This window comes from Talpa occidentalis, unplaced genomic scaffold, assembly GCF_014898055.3.
Source record: "Talpa occidentalis isolate TD23 unplaced genomic scaffold, MPIMG_talOcc4v2.1 talOcc4.7, whole genome shotgun sequence".
NCBI classification, from domain to species: Eukaryota; Metazoa; Chordata; class Mammalia; order Eulipotyphla; family Talpidae; genus Talpa; species Talpa occidentalis.
The window spans coordinates 94799517-94820255 of record NW_023605083.1 but is presented as its reverse complement, the minus strand read 5'-3'; the positions used below and the strand labels follow the sequence as shown (position 1 = coordinate 94820255).

The 20739-nt window shown below is 41.6% G+C and overlaps 1 protein-coding gene across 1 annotated transcript in view; it reads right to left on the bottom strand.

The window, feature by feature from the left end:
- Window positions 1-20534, bottom strand: part of DNAH9 (dynein axonemal heavy chain 9) — a 321611-nt gene extending 301077 nt beyond the window's left edge. Inside the window, exons 1-6 of the mRNA XM_037492667.2 lie at window positions 20055-20534; window positions 13630-13826; window positions 10756-10914; window positions 9575-9705; window positions 5214-5425; window positions 3414-3647 (exon numbers count right to left, since the gene is read on the bottom strand). Of these exons, the coding sequence (XP_037348564.1) occupies window positions 3414-3647; window positions 5214-5425; window positions 9575-9705; window positions 10756-10914; window positions 13630-13826; window positions 20055-20471 (1350 nt within the window). The 5' untranslated portion in view covers window positions 20472-20534. The remainder of the gene's footprint in view (window positions 1-3413; window positions 3648-5213; window positions 5426-9574; window positions 9706-10755; window positions 10915-13629; window positions 13827-20054) is intronic.
- Between the last annotated feature and the right edge of the window lie 205 nt (window positions 20535-20739).

Genomic DNA, 20739 nt, shown 5'->3' with positions numbered 1-20739 from the left:
GGAATTGTTAATTTTACCCAAATGACTCACTTAGAAAAAAAGACCTAGAAATCATGTGGTAAAAATAGAGTGCAAAGGCAGAATAAAGTGCATAAGGGCATAATAAAAACCACAAAACCAGTGTGGGACTTTCCATAGAGGAGAAGGAAGGAGAGAGGGAGGGAAACAGACCTTTTGGACTCCCAAGCCATATGCCCAGGTACAAACCGCCATTAAGCCTCTCTGAGCCCTAGGACTGTGGGCAGGTTAATTTATGCATCATGTTTAGTTGTGCTCAATTGTTAATGGAACTGTATTGAAACACAGATCTTAAGATGACTGTAAGGAACAGATTTTGGAATGAAAGAAGCTCTTGAAAACATCTTAGTTCTTTCTTTTTCTAGTCTTCTTTTCCCCATCCAAGGGTTAGTATTCTAAGAGAGTACCGTGTCTTGGTTGTGAGGAGGATGGTGGTATCCTGAGAATAGAGTTACACCCCATGCACTAGACAGCTGAAAATTGCTTAGCAAAATACCTCCTTCCAAGCAGCTGCCCCGCTCCCTGCTACAACACAAATCAGAGGGCAGAAAATATGAGTGAATTAAGTAGATTAAAAACCAGCCCTTCACAAAACCACTCTGGATGTGAGCATGCACAAGGGTGAATATATTGTTGTCATTTTACTAACTTCCCTTCTTGTATTTATTAATTGTAGCCAGCCACATCTCAGTAGCCACATATCTTATTAGAATGGCAAGGTGAATAAGGCTAGGTTTATGTTAATTCTTGCTGAAGAGGCACAGGCTAATCCCATTTCAAACAGGCATCGATCACAGAGATACACAGAATGTTAACTAAGGAGCTATATGAAATACACTGGGGACGATCAATAGTCTCGTGTCCTGTGGCCTTGAGCTGAGTGCGGAAGAGGCGGGGTGGGAGGCAAAGGCCAGGGGATGAGTGTGAATACATGTTTGGGAGTTGAAAAATGAAAAATGGGGGAGATAATGGGAAGATGGGGGAAGAAGCAGCCCTGAGAAAAAAGAAAATTACATAGGTGAATTCAGGGTGAACAAAGATAAGGAAAATTAAAAAAAAGAGAGGTGGGGATGGAAGACAAGTAAAAAAAGGAAGGAAGGAAAAAGTGAGGGAGGAGGGAAAAGCAGTAGAGAAAAGAAATGGTGGAGTTTGGCCTGGATGGAAAACTCAAGAGGGGAAGAAGCAGAAAAACTAAAGCATGGTGACATTCAAGTTATCCTCTAATTAAACCGCTTTTTATGCATCTATGCCCTTGGTTCAGAAAGAAAAGGCAGCCTGAGAGCGGCTATTGTGAGGGTAATGACTCCAGGGAGACTGGCAGCCATCTCCGCTTCTATTTACCAAATATACCCAGCAGATTAGGTGCCCTAATGTTAGAATAGTTGTCTATATGCAAAGTCACATCATTAGCATGTGTGCACAGGGCCTGAGGCCCCAGGCCAACAGTCATTTCCCAGCTGCTCTGCTCCCACTCTGGCTGGCCACAGGGCTGAAGGGTCTTGTAGGGTAAGTGTTTTTCAGGCTTTTGTGCCCTCCCACTATTAGGATTGCCCTGCCTGATAGGGCACCTGCATCTGTTACATTGTTGTAAGCTGTGTTGTTTACTTCTGTGGGCCATGGCCCAGTACTGATAGTGACCAAAAGAAGCAGTGGGCGGGGAGGGGGGGGGAGAGCGGGGGGGGGGGGAGAGCGGGGTGGGGGGGGAGACCCAGAGTGAAGACTTCCCAGGGGCTTGGCGGCCTACTGGCCTCCTGGCCCCCCCAGCACCTCTGCCTGGCATGTACCTTGTTGCTGCAATACATGTAGAAGCTCAATAAAAGCCTGAGAAAGCCACCGAAAGTGCCAGGACTCTCCTTTACCTGGTATGCTCAGATCAAAAAACCTACTCAGTGGCCTTCCCGGCACTACAGGACTATAAGGTGGTAATACAATTATTCCACATGGTCAGCCCAGGCCAATGACAGGAGTGTCTGTCACTTGTCACCTTGGTGCCTAAACCACAGTGAAGGGTTTGATGTGGAAATTGAGAGGAACAGAGTGAAGGGGGAGGAGGAGGATGTGGCCCATGAAAAGCTGTGATGGAAATGGGATCTAGAATAAAGCCAGATATCAATTATTTATGTTCTCCAAGATCATGACAACGGATTTAAAGTGTTCCTTTCATAAGATCTGGTTTTGGCTTTCTCACTTATATATTTTCTCTGTCTATGTCTTTCTTCATTTTCTTCCCCATGGTAAATTCCTAATAGTTTCAAATTCTATTTCTTCTTGTGCTCCCTACTTTCTCAGAGCCCTGCCAGGCTAAGGACCCCTCTTTCTTGCTCCTAGTAGCACACCAATTTCTCTTTTATCATGGCATTTATTATACCTCACTAATGACTGCTTATTCTGTATCTTTCTATCCCTGGATCTCTTCTGTTCTCCCTTCTCTTGCTATGCGACTACTGGTCCATGAGCTTCTTACAGATAAAACTATATTTCTGTGATCACTGTATCTCCAATGCCTAGCTCAGTACTTGGTGCACGGTGGTGCAGGCAGGGATTTTTTGAACTGAAATGAACAGCTGCAACCTCATATTCTCCTATCCTCATAAACCCATGATTTTTCCCACTCTTCACAGCCTCTTCCTATAATATCCTCTCCCTTTATGGAAAATCTGTACTGCTAAAAGGTAAGACATGATTTTAATTCCTTCTTCAAGTAAGTTTTAGAATAAGTATGTATTTCCATTTTGTTATGCTCACTACCCTCCCCCCAAAGTTTAATCGGCCAATATAGAGTTATAGTGTTTAAGGATCTGTTAGTCATGTTAGATTTGGAAGATGGAAATAATTAAAAGAAAAAGCCTTAAGCCTTTCCACTCTGGTCCTGACACTAACATTTACATTAACTTTTAAATAATTGAGGGGGAAACACAACTTTCAGCAAAAATCCCATTTCTTTTGCACATTCGATGGTCTTATAGTTTTCAGATTCCCCTTGAGGATGGGAAAGCAGAGACATTCAGAATAGTGACTTTATGAGCATAACCAGCTATATCCAGGTCAGTTCACTCACATTTTGTACATCAGACTTTCAAGCAAGAGTTTATCTGAAATAGGGTTTGAAGATTATGGGACATTTGAAAATCGACTAAATTAGTTGATGGATTCCTTAAGTCCTTGGGACATCTTCCTACATGGATCTATGATTAGAATTTCCTAAACTTCTTATAAAACCGTGACATTGTGATGGTCAATATGAATACCAACCCAAATATTTATTGAATCTTCTTATGAGTTCTTTCAATCAGTTCACCATATTGGGTTAATCATTTTCATATTCTGTCTTTTGGATCTCTGGATTGCTTACTTCTGTGTGGAGCTGGGGGCCTGAGGCAAATGAAGACACTCACCTCTACTATGTGCAGTCGTCCCAGGAAGCCATCCAGTTGCACAAAGACCAAGGAAGACTGAAAATCCCACTCCTTGACTTCCTGGTTCTCTTTGAAGTAAGTATGGAGATTCTCCCTCCTGTCCTGAAAAACCTCCTTGAAGAAGTTCAAGGTACCCATCACCACATGCATCTTTCTATGACTTTCTTCTACCTCACTTCTCAGGAGGTCTTCTGGGCTGAGATAATTAGAGGCCTAGAATGCAAACAGATCAGTGTTACTGAGCCTGGCTGCCGATACAGGACAACTGACAACTTTGCCAAAACCATCTCTGAATTGAATAATTGCCCAAGAAATATTTTCCGGAAGCATAATATAGGAAACATCTGACTTCATTTTCAGTTTTACAGGTGGACGGGAACATGGGTTCAAGCCAAATAGCCAGTGACTGGCTCAAGATTGGGCACGTGACCAATCAGAGACAAGGATTCACATGGGACTTGGGTAAGCTGGAGCTGTTGGGTAAGCTGTTGGGTAAGCTGGAGCTGTTTTTTCTCAGGTCTTCTCTTGTGACTTATTGGCTTTCTATAATGAAATAATTTTAGTGCAAGAATTCCTTGAAACATTATCATCTCCCTGTCTTCAAGAGTCTTGAACCTGGAAAGCTGTGAAGCTAAATTTTCATCATTTCCAACACTGTAGGGAGGGACAGAAATAAGTAGGTCCTGTGGCATCATCTAAGATCTTCCTGTAGACCAGGACTAAAGCCAGCCTAACTTAGCACTTGGAGTTAAGTAAGCCAATAAATGATCTTTTTGTTGATGCTAGTTTTGGTTGGGTTTTGTTTCACTTTTATTCAAATGAGTCCTAGCTCACAAATATGGAGTGATGAGAGAGCACTGGTGTAGGACTCAAACAACCTGGCTTCAGGATGTGGATTGAATGACCTTTAGTGGTTTAGTTAACTTCCCTGAGCCCTGTCTACCCTGCAGGGCTCATCTGAAAATGGCCAGTTCATGACTGCCATAGCAATTTGGAGCCCACAATGTGCTCCATAGAGGTTTCTTTCATTAGCTACTCTTTAAACATGTTCATTGTTTTCTCATAGTCACAGCTCTTTAGAAGGAAGTTTGGGGGAAAGAACACCCAAACCTCATTAAGGACTCGAGTTCTGTTCACAAAAACATTCCTTCAGATTCATATAGACCTGGTTAGTGTTACAAGACACCATCTGAAGGAGAAGCATGGTGTGTGATCCCAGAAGCTGCTTTGTAGCTCACAGGCACCGAATTCTTAGCACATGCAGAGCATGATGTGAGCCTTTGCCTGCGTGATCCCATTGGCACCTGATGCACATCAACACGGGTCCTCTTCTTTGCACCATTGCACAGAGTGGGAAAGTGATACACAGAGCATGTAACTAACTTGCCTAGGCACATACAACTAACAAGGAGTGAAGTAGGATTTTAGTGAAGGGAAGCCTGTTTCCAGAGGTGGTATTTTTAACTGTTAGACTTTGCTGCTGACATGACAGTCCATCTGCATGTATGAATAGGGAGATAAAAATTCACCAGCCCTGCTTTTCACCCACCATGGGTCTTGGGCAGAAGGAAAAGAAAGACTGAGCCACACAAGTATTCCAGCACTACGGAGAAAACCTTTGTCAGTTATTGACTTTGATAGTAAAATAATTCAAGTGTGACTGCCCTTTAAACCATGGTTATTCTCCTGCCCTAAAAAAATGCATATTTTACTTTTTCTCATGATTTGATTCCAATCAGCCCCCAGGGAGAGGTTGGTGGGAACCCTGTGGAAGCTCACCTGCTGGACAAGAAGGTTGCTGATCTCCTGGAGCAGTACAGTGAGCCGCCCTGGGGAGCGGTATGACTTACACATGGCCCAAATCAGACAGACCACATGAAGCAGAGGTTGTAGCCGGGGTTTCACCTCTGGAAACTCCACTTCCTCGAGGATTTCCAGGTGGCGATGAAGGGGCATTAGGTGTGTCTGAATGTCTTGTGCCTCTGTTAGAGCTAGAAGGAATTGGAGATGGTCATGATCATCCTTTCCTGCTTGAGGTTCATACCAGAGACCTGGTACCTGGAGTTGAAGGATTTACAAAGCAATGCCAGCAAATTCTTCCTGAACTGAGGGATTGGTGAGAAAACTGACCCCCAAAACTTTTTAGCCCTTGTGCAGATATACTGAAATCTAGAGAGCCATGGACAGCTAGGATAATGATCTGAAGAGTCCCTCTTACAAAATTCCTGTATCTGGACTTCTTCCTGACCCCCTCAGTCCCAGGCTAGTGCTCTGTGTGTGTGTGTGTGTGTATGTGTGTGTGTAGAAGATAACTGGTAAATGTTTGATGAGTCCTTTGTTACTGATATCTCCAAGACAATACAAATAAATGGCAGAGGACATGTTTTAGAGTCAGAAAGATCTGCCTTCAAATACCAGCCCCAACATTTACCAGTTGCGTGACCCTGGGCACATTTATTCTTTGAGTCTCATTTACTCTTTGAGTCTCAAAAATTGGCAAAATTATAACTAACTTAAAAGTTTCTTGTGAAGGTAGCACAAACAATCTTCATACACAGCATAGTACCTGGAACAAAGCAGGTGTTCCATAAATGATAATGTTTCTGGTAAATATTTGGTAATAAATAATCTTGTAGAGCTCTTATGGAGAAGTGACACGGGATAAAGCATAGGCCAATTATGAAAAGGTATTGCTAGCTTTTAAAGCCAGAAAAATATCCTACCATTTCCTCTGATCGCACAGATCAGGCCTTTCACTTGTCCTCCTGTGGTAACCTGAGAGGGGAAAGTAGAAAACCTATAGCATTGGGTACTTACTCTGCCTAACAACTTAGAGGGAATGCAAAACTCCATTGAATAAACTGAACTGGAAGGGGTTATTTGTAAAGGCTAGTTAATTCCTGGGCAGATAATCAGACTACCATATGAGAACAGATGGTCTTAGGTTGTTACAGTATATGGATGAAACTCTTTATTCATCCTAAGGAAACTGAAAACAGTATGCCAGGCATTGTTCTGCTTGCTAAAATATATAATCTCATAGAAAACGCTGCAAGGTAGCTTTATTACTCTCACTTTTTAAGAGAAGTTAAGTCCTAAAGGAACTTGACTTGTGCCTTCCCTGTGAATCGTCCACTGCTATTCAACTGAGCAAATGTATGATTATCCAACTTTATTGTTTAAACCACTGGCCTAATGGTTGGGAGGCTCACAGCACATCAGATTTTGTGATGTGTAAACGGAATTGTGGGAAGTAGTATATAACTGGAATTTTTGAAAGTCCAATGTCACAGTAAATTGACTAGAGCAATAATTCTTAAATTGAGGAGCTTATGGAAGTATCAAAACTACCTTGTAGGGTGGAGGATATCAGAATCCAACAGTCATTCTAATAAGCACATGCTCCAGCTCTTAAATGCCAAGAGGGAAATGAGGTTGAGATCATTGTGCTAGAGATTTCTCTTTATGGTACTTTTCTTATTTCAAAAAAAGAAAAATCTCCTCTAATCATACAAGTAGGCACTACCTTGATACTTTAAAAGCACAATATTTAAGGAAACAGGGTTGGTTCATACAGGTCAGGGTGCAATCATCTTGATTCACCAAACAAATTAAGAAAACGAGTTAGGCTCACAACCTTTTTTTTTTTTTAAAGTAAATATAAACACCTATGTGGACAGTGATGTCTGTTATTTTTCTTGTAAATTCTCAACAGGTTCTTCCAAGAAAAAAAGCCTTTATTTGTAGCATTGCCAATTTCTGTGGTGTAACTATTTCCAATTGTATTTCAAGCTACCAACTTGACTTCACTGAGTGTTGGGGAGGGGTTGTTGAAAAGTTTCTCTCCTGAGAAACTACAGGTTAGTCTAACTTGCCTCCAGGGCACCACTGGACTTCGACTTCTCTTTACAGATATCCAGTTACAAGTATCCTTTGACAGGCAACAAGGCTGCAGTTTACCAATCCTTCCCCTAGTGGCCAAAGAAGAGAACTCCTTAAGAAGTCTTTGCCAGCCTGTTGTCTGTGCACCCCCTCCATGTTGATGCTTCCTATTTTCCAAAGTTCTTTACTACTCAATCAATTCCACCTCAGCTAATCTTTCCCATATACATTTTCCTACATCCTTTTCATTTCTTTCATTTCTTTTTTTTCCAATTTACATCCACTGATCTGGGAATATTTCTTTCTCTCTCCTTTCTTCATCAGTGAACCAAAGAATTACACTTAATCTTGACTAGTAAGAATAATGCACATAATGCACCTGCTTGTTATCTATTCTATCTTTAATAGATATACTACATGCATTGTTCTTATTAGAAATAAAAGTGCTCTGAAATTAAATTGGAAATGAGATAATCAGTTGCCAGCCTCTGAAATCTCTTTATGCTCAGAAGAAGCTGCCATTTCTGACCAAGTCTCTATTTTACTCCTCTAATAAAAATTTCTTTTCTTCCATCATTGAATTGAATTATGTATTTTAAGGATTTCTAATTTTATAGGAGTGTTTATTTGATGTTATTATAATGCTATTGTTTTTTCTAGGCTTTTCATTGTCAGAATATACTCTTCTGCAAAGAACTTTTTGAAACCAGAGTAGGGAACTGAATATTTTATAATTATTAACCAGTGTGAATGATTATAATCTATTGATGTGAAAAATAGAATATTTTACTAGAATAACCAGCTCGTAAATACTTTTCTTGAGAGCTGTTTTATTCATTGCCCAAAATGTCAGTCAATTTGCATACCTCCTTTTATATTATTACATTACAAATATCACAAAAGAGGTAAGCCTAATACTTTTCTCTACATTGATTCCCTTTTTAACCTAAATAAAATCATGTAAAATGAAAACTTCAAATTACTACCATAAATTACTACCATTTGCCAAAAACAGTTACCTCTTAACATATTTTTAAATATACCTGTCCATATAGCTGGCACAATCATCTCTCATACCAATAGTGGTACATATTGGTATATATAGTGTCCAATAGTGGATACGCTACCATTTGAATTAAAGATAGATTGGGAATATCAGTTGATTCCCCTGGGACACAAAATCTCTCAGTGAAGAAATGAAGTGGGTTCTCAAGAAGGAGCATGTTCCAAGCTAGCTTTCTGTGTTGGCAGAACGGCCTCTATGATACAACTTTAGGATCCAAAGGACATCAAAGACTAGCTCTTAAGCCAGTTCTACCATGGATATATAATATATATATACTATAAACTGAGGGGCATAGATATTCCACCACTGCAACTTTTATTCCTTTAGCTGAGTTTTTTTTCAACCCCTGTAACAAGAGGAAGAGAAGGCAGGACAAGGTAGCAACCAATGGACATAAGATGCTCTCCCCTTCAACACGGCAAATATACTGTGATTAGTTTCATATTTTGAACTTACACAGGAGTTTGTATTTAAAAAAAGTTCTGATGGAAAGTTGTTGCTTGGATTTAGCGTAAATCATATGAAATTGCAAATATTTTTAAAAGCACATTCTAACCTACAATGCTGAAGAGCTAGGATATTTGCTAGAAGGGAAAAAAAGCAAAGTACACTGATGAGGGGTGAGGGATCCTGAATAAATTTACCTACTTCTAATTATAGACTTAGCTGGCTTTGCAATTTTGACAAGGGCCAATGTTGTCTGGTACTCATATGGCCAGGAAATTTCAGTACCATCTGACAGTAGAAATAGAAAAAAATAGAAAATGGGGCCAGAAATGGAATATCGACTCCTCAGGGAGCAAGGAGCCAGGGGCAGAGGGACCTAAATTCCAGAGGTGAGCGATTACATGTATTTGTACATTCAGTACAGTCAAGAAAAAACTTCCACCCCAATTATCTCACAAAGACTCAGGGAAGGAGGCAAGATGTGTATATGTGAGAACCAGGTATACACTAAAGCTCAGAGAGGTTAGGTGACTTTGCTAAGGTCACAAAGCTGTGGCAATGCAAACTGAGTACAGTATAGATGCTTTCCTGCTTCTAGATGTGATATTCTTGCCACCATGCTAAATTGTATTGGTTAGAGAATTATAAGGATTTGAAGCTTCTGAAATCACAGAGAGAAGCCAATTCAATACTAAATTAGAAATGTGAACCAAACTTATTTATGAATATACTTGCTAATCCTCACCTGCTACAACATCACTGAACATGGCTTGGAAGGCTGGGAAGTAGCTGCTCTGAAACTTGTCCAGGAGCCCAGCCATGCCCCTCACCTTTATTGTTCTTAGTTGATTATAAATGTATTCCAGATCTTCAGACCTACAACACCATGGAGAAGGGTGAATCAGGAAATGTAAGTCACACTTTGATAACCCACCCTCAGACTGACATAAGTGCTGCTTAAAGATGCTTCCACTGAGACTTGCCTCCAGCCAGAAGAGCCAGAGCATCTGTTTCCAGAATAGTAAGAGCTAAGGTCTGAGTCAGGAACATAGGTTCAAAGGGGCAGCTCCAGGAGGTAACAGCAGGAAACACTGCTGTGACCATCTGGTGGCTCAGAAGCCTGGCAGCTGGAGGTCATTAGCTCTTGCAGTAAGGTTTGGGGTGGGGTGAGAGAGGTGTTGTCAGATCAAGGCTGCTAGTGAATGGCTGTGCAGTAGGTCAGTGGAATGGTCAGAAACCAGGCAGGAGAATGGGGCATCTCAGCAGGGTGGCACAGACTAGGCTGGAGCCCTAGCGGCAAGTCTGATCATGTGACACAGACATTCCATTCAATACAAGGACAGGGACATCTGCCTCAAACATCTGTATGTCTCCTTTTGAGTAAAGAATTAATCAGCACAATTATCAAATAGAAGCAAGGAAATGGCAAGGAAGAGGAAGATGATAGGAGCAAGTTCTTTCAGGAACCCTGTGGGTCTAAGGACACAATGGATAATGAAACTTCTAGCTCTGCTAATGAATGACTGGAACCTAGGAAAGGCTATTTTTCAGTCAACTCTCAAAAATCCCTTTTTCTCCAGATCATTAAAATGTATGCACACATAGCTTTAACTGTCCAAGGAGAAGAAAGTAGACAAATAGAAGAAAACTGTGTAAGAGAGTCAATGTTCCCTATATTTGGAAGAGTCTGTAAAGAAATGTCAGATCTACTGAACAGTACCCCAAGAAAAAAGTACTATTGAACCTTGGGGAAAATATGTGTCTCCCAGTACACAGAAAAATTGTATTGACCCAAATAATGCTTAGTTGTGTCTGTTGTAGGGGATGATGGGAAACAATTGGAGGGGAGGACCAGACTCAATGGCTGACTAACCCAGTCTGTTATTTTCTGAGACATTTAATCCTCAGGGTTCAAGCAATGCCTACCTGCTCTTCCAGAACTCCAACTCTGCCTTAGGGGTAGGATTCTCCCCTTGTGTAAGTGGCTGGGAAGACTCTCTCTTGAGTACCACCTGGACCTGGTGACTCCATTGGATCACTGCAGACTCAAGGGCATAGATGACTGACTTATTTGTGGAATCCAACCTGTGAAAGACATGACAAATCTACTGGGATATTGGAAATAACTTAACTCTGGGATCTCTGCCAAATCTTAAAAATGTGTGGGATCTAGTCCAGGTATTCTTTTGTTGGATAATAGACTCTGATGAGTAGACAATGAAGAGTATAGATCCTTTCCAAAGACAAAATACTTAAGCATGTATATACACTTATTCATATACTATTATTCAAGATTCAGGGGTTCACTAATATTCTGAAGACTAGAACAATTTTGAATCCTATCAGATTTTTCTGTCAAAGCAGGAATACATTATACAGAAACTATTCAGATAACTATCCAGCCCTTGCTTTCATCCCAGCAAATTAGCAAGCTCCCTACTTGAAAAAGCAATGCATTTTTCAGTAGATCAGCTCTCCTTTAGAGAAAGTTTGTCTCTACATTGAATTGCATCTGCCTCACTATGATTTCCTCATTTTGGTCTTATTTCTGACCTTTCCAGCAAGAAGATGTAGATTATTTTTCTCCCCAAGGCAAATCATCAGCCATGTAAACACCAGTATTGAATTTACTTTTCTTCACTTTTCAAGTGAAGAATTAAATTTCCAAGCATATGTCCCCCCATCCCAAATAGCTTTTGAAAAACAAACAAGGGACATTTTTGGAAGGGATTAAAAATTACAAATACCTTTTTGTTGCCTTTGCACAAAGTCTTAACTGAAAACTGTTCATGCTAAGAACCCAGGTCACAGGTGACAAAGAAAGTCTATCATTCACATTTTCATGCCAGAAACCCACCTCTACTTAATTTAATTAAATTCATATTTGCTGAGCACTGATATGGCACAAGTGATTACGGAAGGTATTGAAGGGAGAAAATATCTCCTTGAAATATGATTCAGTCTTTTGGGAAATTATCTAAATTGAACAAAGGGAGAACAAACTCAGCAATGATTATACACACACACACACACACTGAATATTACTGTGCTTAAACATGTTTAAACATAAAAGGAACAGGAAAAGGGTAATTTCAATTTATTTATTTTGAAAATTGAATATTTTTATTAAGCTACAGTAAATTTTCCAGTTAACTGGGAAATTACTTCAAATGAGATATGTAGTAAATTACTTCCAAGAGCAAAAATTCATTATAAAGTACATCATCATCCCATGCATTACTTATTTTTCATATCACAGACTCTCAATACACAACTATGACAATTACACATTGAAAAGCTACTGGCATTATGGCAGACCGAGCTCATGTAGGAAGATGGCCTATTGCCAGATACACATCAAAGGACTGGGTAGTCTCAGACACCTGTGGCAGTTGGTATTTTAGAATTTTCACACTTGGAGGTCACCCATTTCAGCTTTCATTATGACTTCCTTCCCCAGATAATCCTTAAAGATAATGTCTAGTACATCCTAGACATCAACTGAACTTGCATTTTACTCTTTGCCAATCTCCAATCTCAAGTATCTCCAACCTGGCCATTTATTATGCACTAGTACATGCTTGTTACTGTTGTAAGTGCTTGGCACTGTCCTAAGAGATGGATATTATCTTATAAGAACTTGAAGAATGAGGTAGGGGCTAAAATCATCTCCATAATACAAATGAGGAAACTGGGACTGGGAAGAGATGAAATGATTGCTCCCAAAACAACTAGCCACTAAGTGGCAGAGCCTGGATTGAAAGCCAGATCCAGAGCCTTTTCAGTAAGCTCTGTGTATCTCATAACCAGTGATATTTCATTCAGATACTCAGGAAATGATAGAGAAAAAATGGATTCCGTCATAGTCCTCCATCCACCCCTATTGCTGTGTTGATTCTACAAAACATTTTAATGTCAGGATTTAAAACATAAAGGAGACAATTTTGTTACTACTACCAACAATGGCTTAAAATGGAAAGTGTCATGGGCATTTTGTTTTGGCAAACTAGCAGAATTTTTTTTTCTATGTTTGGGGAATTCCCTCCACCTTAAGCATCTTATTATAACACCCTACCTACCTTCCCTCCTCTCAAAAGGAGAAATTCTGGGTAAATATAATAAAATATATCCTTTAGCTACATAGCTTGGTTTGAAAGAAAAAAAAAACTCATGGGATAGATGCAAAGATGGCTCATAGCTAGACTGGTAAATAGATGCTGATGGTGAATATAACTTCAAAAAGAGGGGGATGGCAGGGTTATAATATCTACTCACACACAGGAGGCATGGACTTGAAATCCCACCAAAGTCATAATTTTTCCTGTTTTTGAAAAATCTCCAGGGCCTGAAAAAAAGTCTTCGGTTGCTGGGGAGAAGGCTCTGGTACTGTAACAAGGCCACCAGTGTTAGTTCTGTGACATTGTGTGCTGAGGAAATGGTTGGAAGAGGTGCAACTGTCTCCCAGACTGGATCTGGGTCTTGGTCAATGATGAGACACCATCCTGATAAGGAAAATACTGAAACCAGTGTGGCTGCTCTCAGGCATGAAGTAATTCTGAGTGGTGAAAAGGGCAGGTTGCTATGATAGCCTTAAAAGACTTCAGAGGAACTGGGGCAAGGGTACTAATCAGCACAAAACATACAGTCCAAGGATGTTGGCAAACAGAGCAGACAGTGGGCTTGTGTGCAGAACAAAAAGATGTACAGAGTCAGGAACAAAAAAGTTGTAAAGAAAACATTCAGATAAACTGGCTTCTCCCATATCTCTGAGACCCATAGGGCCAGGCTGGCAGCACTTACACAGTCTCACTTTCAGAATCCACAAACTCCATTTTTTCTGAGCCTACTGGAAGAGGCAGCAAAGTTTTCCCCTTCACTTGTTCAAGGATAACCAGGAGGTCACACTGGAGATTGTGGGCATGTCGAGTAATGTCTTGACATACCACGTGGGGCCAGTCTAGATGGTTCTTCTCACTGGCCAAGACGGGGATAACAACCTGTAACAGAGGTGCACAGGAACGAAAGGTGGGCATTCAACTTCCAAGACTTTATGTAAACTATCCAAAGAAAGGCCCAGGAAGTGATACATAAACATTTTCAGGTCTGTGTGCTGTATGACTTAACTATTAAGATCCAACATTCTGTGCTTGTTGCCTTGACATTGGGTAAAATGAGGAGGGTCCCAAATCATCTACCCACAAGTTTTCTTCCTCCTCCTGCTCCTGACGGCATGGTCCCTGAGTCAAACAGCTCTCTTATCAAGGGGATCAGGCTTATCCTGATCCTGAGTAGCCAACATCGGTTCTCTGCCAGCCAGTGGGATTAGTCAAACAAGCCTTTCCCATTCTGCCACCCTCTTTGATACTACAAAACTTGCCTCCCACAGTCAGTCACTGGTTGTTCACTCTGTTCCTAAGTACAACCATGTATGACTATGAGGATATGTGACTATAAACTGTTAGTATCTTCTGCCCAGTGTCACGTGTTCAACCATTCTCATAACCTTAGGGCAGGAATCTTTCTCTCATCAATACAGTGAATAAGAGGTGACTGAACAGTTACAAGGGCCAGAGACAAAAATTAGAACAAATACAGGTAAGGATGACCATCAGTCTACAGGTGGTGTAAGGGAGCAGCTTAAAAGAGAAAGCAAAGTTGAAGATCTTGAATCTATGTAAATGTGAACGTTAGTTGATTTTGGCTCCCAAACATACTTCCTCTTTTGGTTCCCATCTCCAGATCTCCAGATCCAGAGATAGACAAGTGAACAAATCAGAGTAATGAGTCAGGCCAAAATCTCTTTATCTGAACTTTTTTGAGGAAGAGAGGCATTCTCTTTTCTATTGAGTCTTCTGGACCCACTGGAAGCCATCCTGTACCACATGAAACCTTAGCATAGGATCAATATGGAGAAGAGAGAGTTTACAGTTAGAAAAAGACTAGGTACTAGCATATTCCCAGAGCAAGCTGCACTTAAACTTTCTAGGCTAGTTTAAATTGAGGGGTTTTTATCACTAGAAACTTAAAGAGATATAATTAATACATCCCACTAGGAACCATTGCTTGTCAAAAGCTCACAATCAAAGGAAAAGGAATACTAGAATACTAGAAAGAAAAATAGATGTGAGGTAATATGATAAGGAAATAAATAGATAATGAAAAGGAAATAAAGACTTACATGTTTGGTGGATTCAGTATATGATCAATAAGTCTGTGTGGCTATGAAATAGAATACCTGGACCCAGTATGTGAAATCCAAGCAGATCTAACTGGTAGAGGAAACAGCAATGCAAAGCTCCTGAGGTGGGTGCCAAGTGTGATCAAAGAGCAGCATGGATGCCAATGAAACGGGAACAGGGTGAACAATAAAAGTAGAGGTAAATAAAGGGAGGGTAGATCACATGTAGCATGGTATGTAGGATTTTGACTGTTTTACTGAAATGAATGTAAATCATTGAAGGGTTTTTAGCAAAGGAGTGAAATGGTCTGACATTATTTTTAGTAGGATCACTCCAACTGCTATATTGAGAATAGACTCTAGGGGGCAAGAGTGGAAAAAGAGACTGGTTAGCAATGTATTGCTATAATACAGAATACTGTGGCTTGGCACCAGGGAGAGTAGAGGAGATTATAAGAAATGGTCTGATTCTATATATGTTTTGAAGGTTCAGCCAATATGATCTCTTAGTGGATTAGTTGTGGGGTTGTGAGAAAAAAAGAGGAATTGGGTTGACTCCAAGATTTGGGACTTGAACAGCAGAAGAAAGGAGTTGCCATTAACTGATGTGCAGAAAAATAAGGTTGGAGGAAATTCTTGAGGGAAGGTTAAGAGTTTGTCTATGGACATGTTAAAATGTGATATATTTGATTTCTAAATGGGGATATTGAGTAGGCAGTTGGATACGGCAGTTGGGAGTTGAGAGAAGAAGAAAAGAATGAAGATAATAAATTTGGGAAGTGGCAGATACAGATAGGTTGTAAAACTGAGAATTTGAATGATTGTTCTCAAGGAATTGTGTATACAGAAAGGAGAGATGATGTCTAAGGAATGAGTCCTAGAGCTTTCCAATGTTAAGAAGTTGTAAAGAAGAGGGTGTATCATCAGTAGAAACTAAGTAATGACCAATTATGACAGGAGGAAACCAGAAGACTGTTCTAAAAACCAAGTGAAGAAAATGATTCTAGGAGGAGAGGGTGCTCATGAGAAGAGAATGAACAAATGGTCGTTCAGTTTAGTCACATGGAAGTTATTGGTTACAGTGAAAGGTTAATTTCTTTCTTGTGCAATGTGGGGGTAAGAGCTTGATGAGTGAGTAGAAGATAAACCAGGGAAAAGAATAGAACACAGCAAGTATAAACATATACTCTAGACATTTTTTTCTATAAAAGGGGTCATAGAAATAAGATGATAGCAGGTGGGAGGAATGAGGATTTTGTTTGTCAGAATTATCTAGTAGAGAAGAAGAAAATGAGAATGGAGGTGAGCAGGGAGCACTGGTAGAGCAACCTCCTCAAGTAGATGAGAATGGATGGAGATCAGAGAAAATATGGCATTTTAGTTTAAGGATTGACATAATAGCAGAGAGTTTATCTGCAGCAATAGGAAGGGTGCAGAATATATGAATATGGATATTGGCAGATAGGGATATAATAAACTTTTATGTGGAAATTTATTGTTTTCATTTTTATATTTTCAAAATTCTAAAATATTTTATTGAAGTAATATTGAATTATAACACCATTTAGGTTTCAGGAATCACAAATCAGCATCTTTATGTAGCACATGATGCCACCCATTTCCATTTTTTAAAATTAAGAAGCAAGAGTGAGGTTGAAAGAGCTCTTGGGCATTTGGTGGGGAAAATAAGGTGTGCAATAGTGATCTAGAAGAGCAAAATATTCCCATCTGGAATAGGAAATATGGGAAATCCCATTTGAAAGCCTAAAAGACCTACTAGAGATTTAGGGTCATGGATATAAAATAGAGTCAGCTGGTTTTTCATCAATCCCATTCAGCTTCATGGGGGCAGGTAGGAGCAGAAGAAGAGTTATATTTTACTGGGATTGTGGTTTTGCCAAATGAGTGTAGCCAAGCAAGGGCGAGGTCAGTGAATCAGAAGTTTATGGAAGGAATGAAGATAATGGCAGAACACAGCATTCAAATTTGAAAGAGAAAGAACATGGGTGTGGGTGATGGATGGTGGGGAGGCAGCAAGATCAATGGATTAGAATTCCCAGCAGGGTCACAGGTTTTTGTAGTGTGACAGTGGGGCAAGTGAACTGGTAAGATATGAGAAAGAGGAGCCTAAAAATGGATCATGAAGGGGCAGTTATTGCATGCAATGTCTGGAGTGACCAATGGGAGAGATAGTTAAGATAGGGAGGGGAACAAGATCACTGGCGGAGAAAAGTTCAAGGAGGCCACATTATGAGAAAGGTCACTTAATCTGTCTATTTGAAATAGCCACAAATTGAGATAGGAGGAATGAATGTTGAGAATCACAGCAGAGAGCCCAGTCATAGAGAAATTCAGTCAGTGCCATCAGTGCCATGCAGCAATGAGAAGAGAGGGTGGCTTCATCTGACAGCAGATAGAAAATGGGAAAGTTTTTCAAGATGTATCTAGAAGCAGAAAGGAGGAGCAAGGACAACTGTCCCACCTCCAGGTTCAGAATGATGTACGGAAATACAACTGAATCTACTAGGGAGAGATAGGTCTAAGTTAGAGCACGGTGACCAGAATCAAAGAAGTGAGGAAGGTTTTCAGTGGGATGTAGAGTGATAATAATTCTTGTCCTTAAAAGATTAATAACTGGAACTCAGATATCCTAATATATCATGTCTAAGTTTCATGACAACCTTGCAAGGTAGTTCAACCTCAACAGAGATAAGCTAATTTGCTCACATCACACTGATGAATATGATAGAACTTCACTTGCTGAAATCCCATGCTCCTTCTCCCATATACAAAACTTCAAAACAGCTTCCAAGCTTCAGAACTCAAAATTAACCTCGCAGTAGTGAATAAAGTGACTGGGAGGAGTAAGAAAAGGTGCAGAACTAGTTACTAAATTCTGTCAGTTCTTCCTTGGAAACATTTCAGGGGTATATATTTTTTAACTGCTACCAGTATCACGAGACCAAAAAATCACCTCCCTCAACATGTTTCTTTTCTTCTCCCCTCCCCCCACCCCCACTTGAAGATCTCTCTCAGCTAAGTGGGATCCTTTAGTTGGGATCCTATACTGAAGAGGAGGCGTAGGGAAACACTCCGGCTATGGATTAAGCTGATCCATGGGCACTGAGAGAGAGATGGCTAGGATAGCTGGGAGGAGAAGAAGTGGGTTTAATGGATGAGGTGCAGATAGGCTCTAAACTAGCACTGGATCACTTTCAGGATGTGTAGAAGATGTAGAAGAGAGGGCTGAATGGCCCAAGGACTAAATCAGAGTTTTTGAGAAATACAAGGAAAGGCCTGGAGGCATTTTTTTTTAAATACATAATTTTATTTAGACTTTTAAGTAAAGAACACATTTACATGGTGTAAAATGTTAAAAGTACAAAGCTTTCACAGTGGAAAATAATTCTTTTACCGAACCCTGTTTCTCCATCAGCTAGTTTTCCCTCTCTGTATATTATTACTCTGTTAATGAATTGTCTCCCTTCCTTCTAACTCAATAGAGACAGACAGTAAAAAAGCAATTTCATTACTATTTTCATGAAGAATAAAGAAGGGCACCCAGTATGACCGGGTTGGAGGCCAGCGGTTGTTCTTTTAAACAGAGAAGACCTTGACGCACTAAATCTTCTTTCAACCAATGTCCCATATTTTGAAAGTTACCTTGCTCTATGTTTATCCTAACTCTCCTTGTTCAGTTTAACATTTGAGGCTAAACATGGCTCTCAGACCAAACACATCTCTCTCTCTCATCTGAACCCAATAAAATTTCTTGCTATCATTCATTAGGGGACTATCATTCACTAGGGGATTTGACCCAAGCTTAGACTTCTGCAGGGATGGTGCTCAGACAATGCATAGTAGACAAGTCATTCTGGTTGTTAAAGTATTGAAATATTTTCATATCTAATGAGAAACCTAGTTTCCCTGGGTCCCCTGAGAGCCCATCTCCTCAGCTTCCTAAAAAAGCAACGAAATGGCTAACTCCTACCTCCATGACCTAGTTCCATCGCTGTGGCTAAAGTTAGTTAAGTTCCACTTCCACCCTAGTCATACTAGTTTTAAATATATTATTAATTTTCATAGATGGGATCTTTCTGTTTCTTTGGTAGTTTCTCCCTGGCACCTATCACACCAAATATATATAACCAGTGTTCTGTACACATTTATTTGACAACCTGCAGGATCCAGAAGCACACACAACAGACTTGAAGGGACGTGTATTCCCATTCCAGAAGCATCTAAAAGTCCCAAGAATCTTTCTGAGGAGTCTTTTTGCAATCTCCTACACTCTCCAGGTTTCTGCTGTGGTGCCACTGGAGCATTTCATAATCCCCATCTCCTGAGATCTTCTTTCTTGAGCTCCAAGCAGACCCCTCCAAACCCCTGTTGGACTTTTCTAACTGGGTGCCCCAACATCTTACTTTGGCGCAGGGCTGACCTTAAATGGTTTTGTGAAGAATGAATGAAGTGAATCAGCAAATGTTTTTATGGCCTTTCATCTCCTTCACCTTACTGACTCAAATGAAATACCCTTTTGTTCACCACTTCTTGTCTTCCCAGCCCTAATTTACAGGAGGGATTAAGAGATACCACCTTAAAAAGAGGTCAGAACCCTCTTCAGACTTTGGCCTCCCCTTCACTTTGACTTGAACCCATAACAGGATCCAGCCAAGTTTTAGCACATTTCACACGCTCACTCCTACCTGGCTCCTACTCAGAAATCCCACAGCCTCCCCAGCCCCGATGCAACAACTCCCAAAAGTCATCTTCTGGTCTTAGTTTCCTTCCAGCTCCACCCGCATCCCCCCCCCGCCTCCGTCATGCTCAGCGCCCCCAACCTTTCCTTTCCCTCAAGACTCCTCAAACTTAGCTCCCAGCCTTTGCTCCCCTACGACTCCGCCCCTCCACCTCTAGACCCTCCCCTTTGCTCCAGCCCCCGCCCATGGCTCCTCCTCCTCACCCTCCCACTCCCCCGAACCCCCAACCTCCAGCTCCCGCGCCGCCCCACAGCAGCCACTAGCCCGGGGCCTTCACCCGCCCTCACCTCAGAGAACAGCGCGGCCAGGTGCTCCAGAGGCGCTGAGGGCACGTCCCCGCAGAGCACTGCACCGCGGAGGCTATTGGGTCCCGGTGGCTCGGGCTTGGTGCGCAGGAAAAAGAGGCCCTTAGCGCGGGGCAGGCCGGACTCGGGTCCCGTGTCCAGCCCGGGTCGCACCGCCAGGCCCCCAGGCGCGGGCCGCACCACCAGCAGCGGTCGCTGCCCCGCCTCAGCATCGCGCCCCAGGAAAGCGTGGAGCAGCTGCTCCGCCTCGGCGGTGCCCGCGCAGCGCTCCCAGGCGCCCGCGGCCGGCCGCAGGCTCTGGACCACGTAGGCCCCCAGGAGTCGCAGTCGCGGGTCTGCGTCGCGTTCCTCCTCCGCGTTCTCCTCAGACCGCGCAGCCGGCTCCTTAGCGCTCGGCATCGCGCGGCCTCAAGCGGCCTCAAGCGGCTACTGTTTCCCTAGCGACGGGGACGCGGCCAGGACGCCCTCCTCCTCTCCCTTCCTATTGGTTGCGCGAATCCTGGTCCCGCCCCTTCCAGTCTAATAAGGTAGGAGAGGGACAACCAGGGAAGGGGCGGGGTTGCGTCACTGTTGCTAAGAAACCAGCGGAGGCGCCCGCTCTGTGGCTGGTCTTTTGCATTGGAGGCGCTCAAGGGTGACTGTCCCGGGCTATAGTTTATTGATGGGT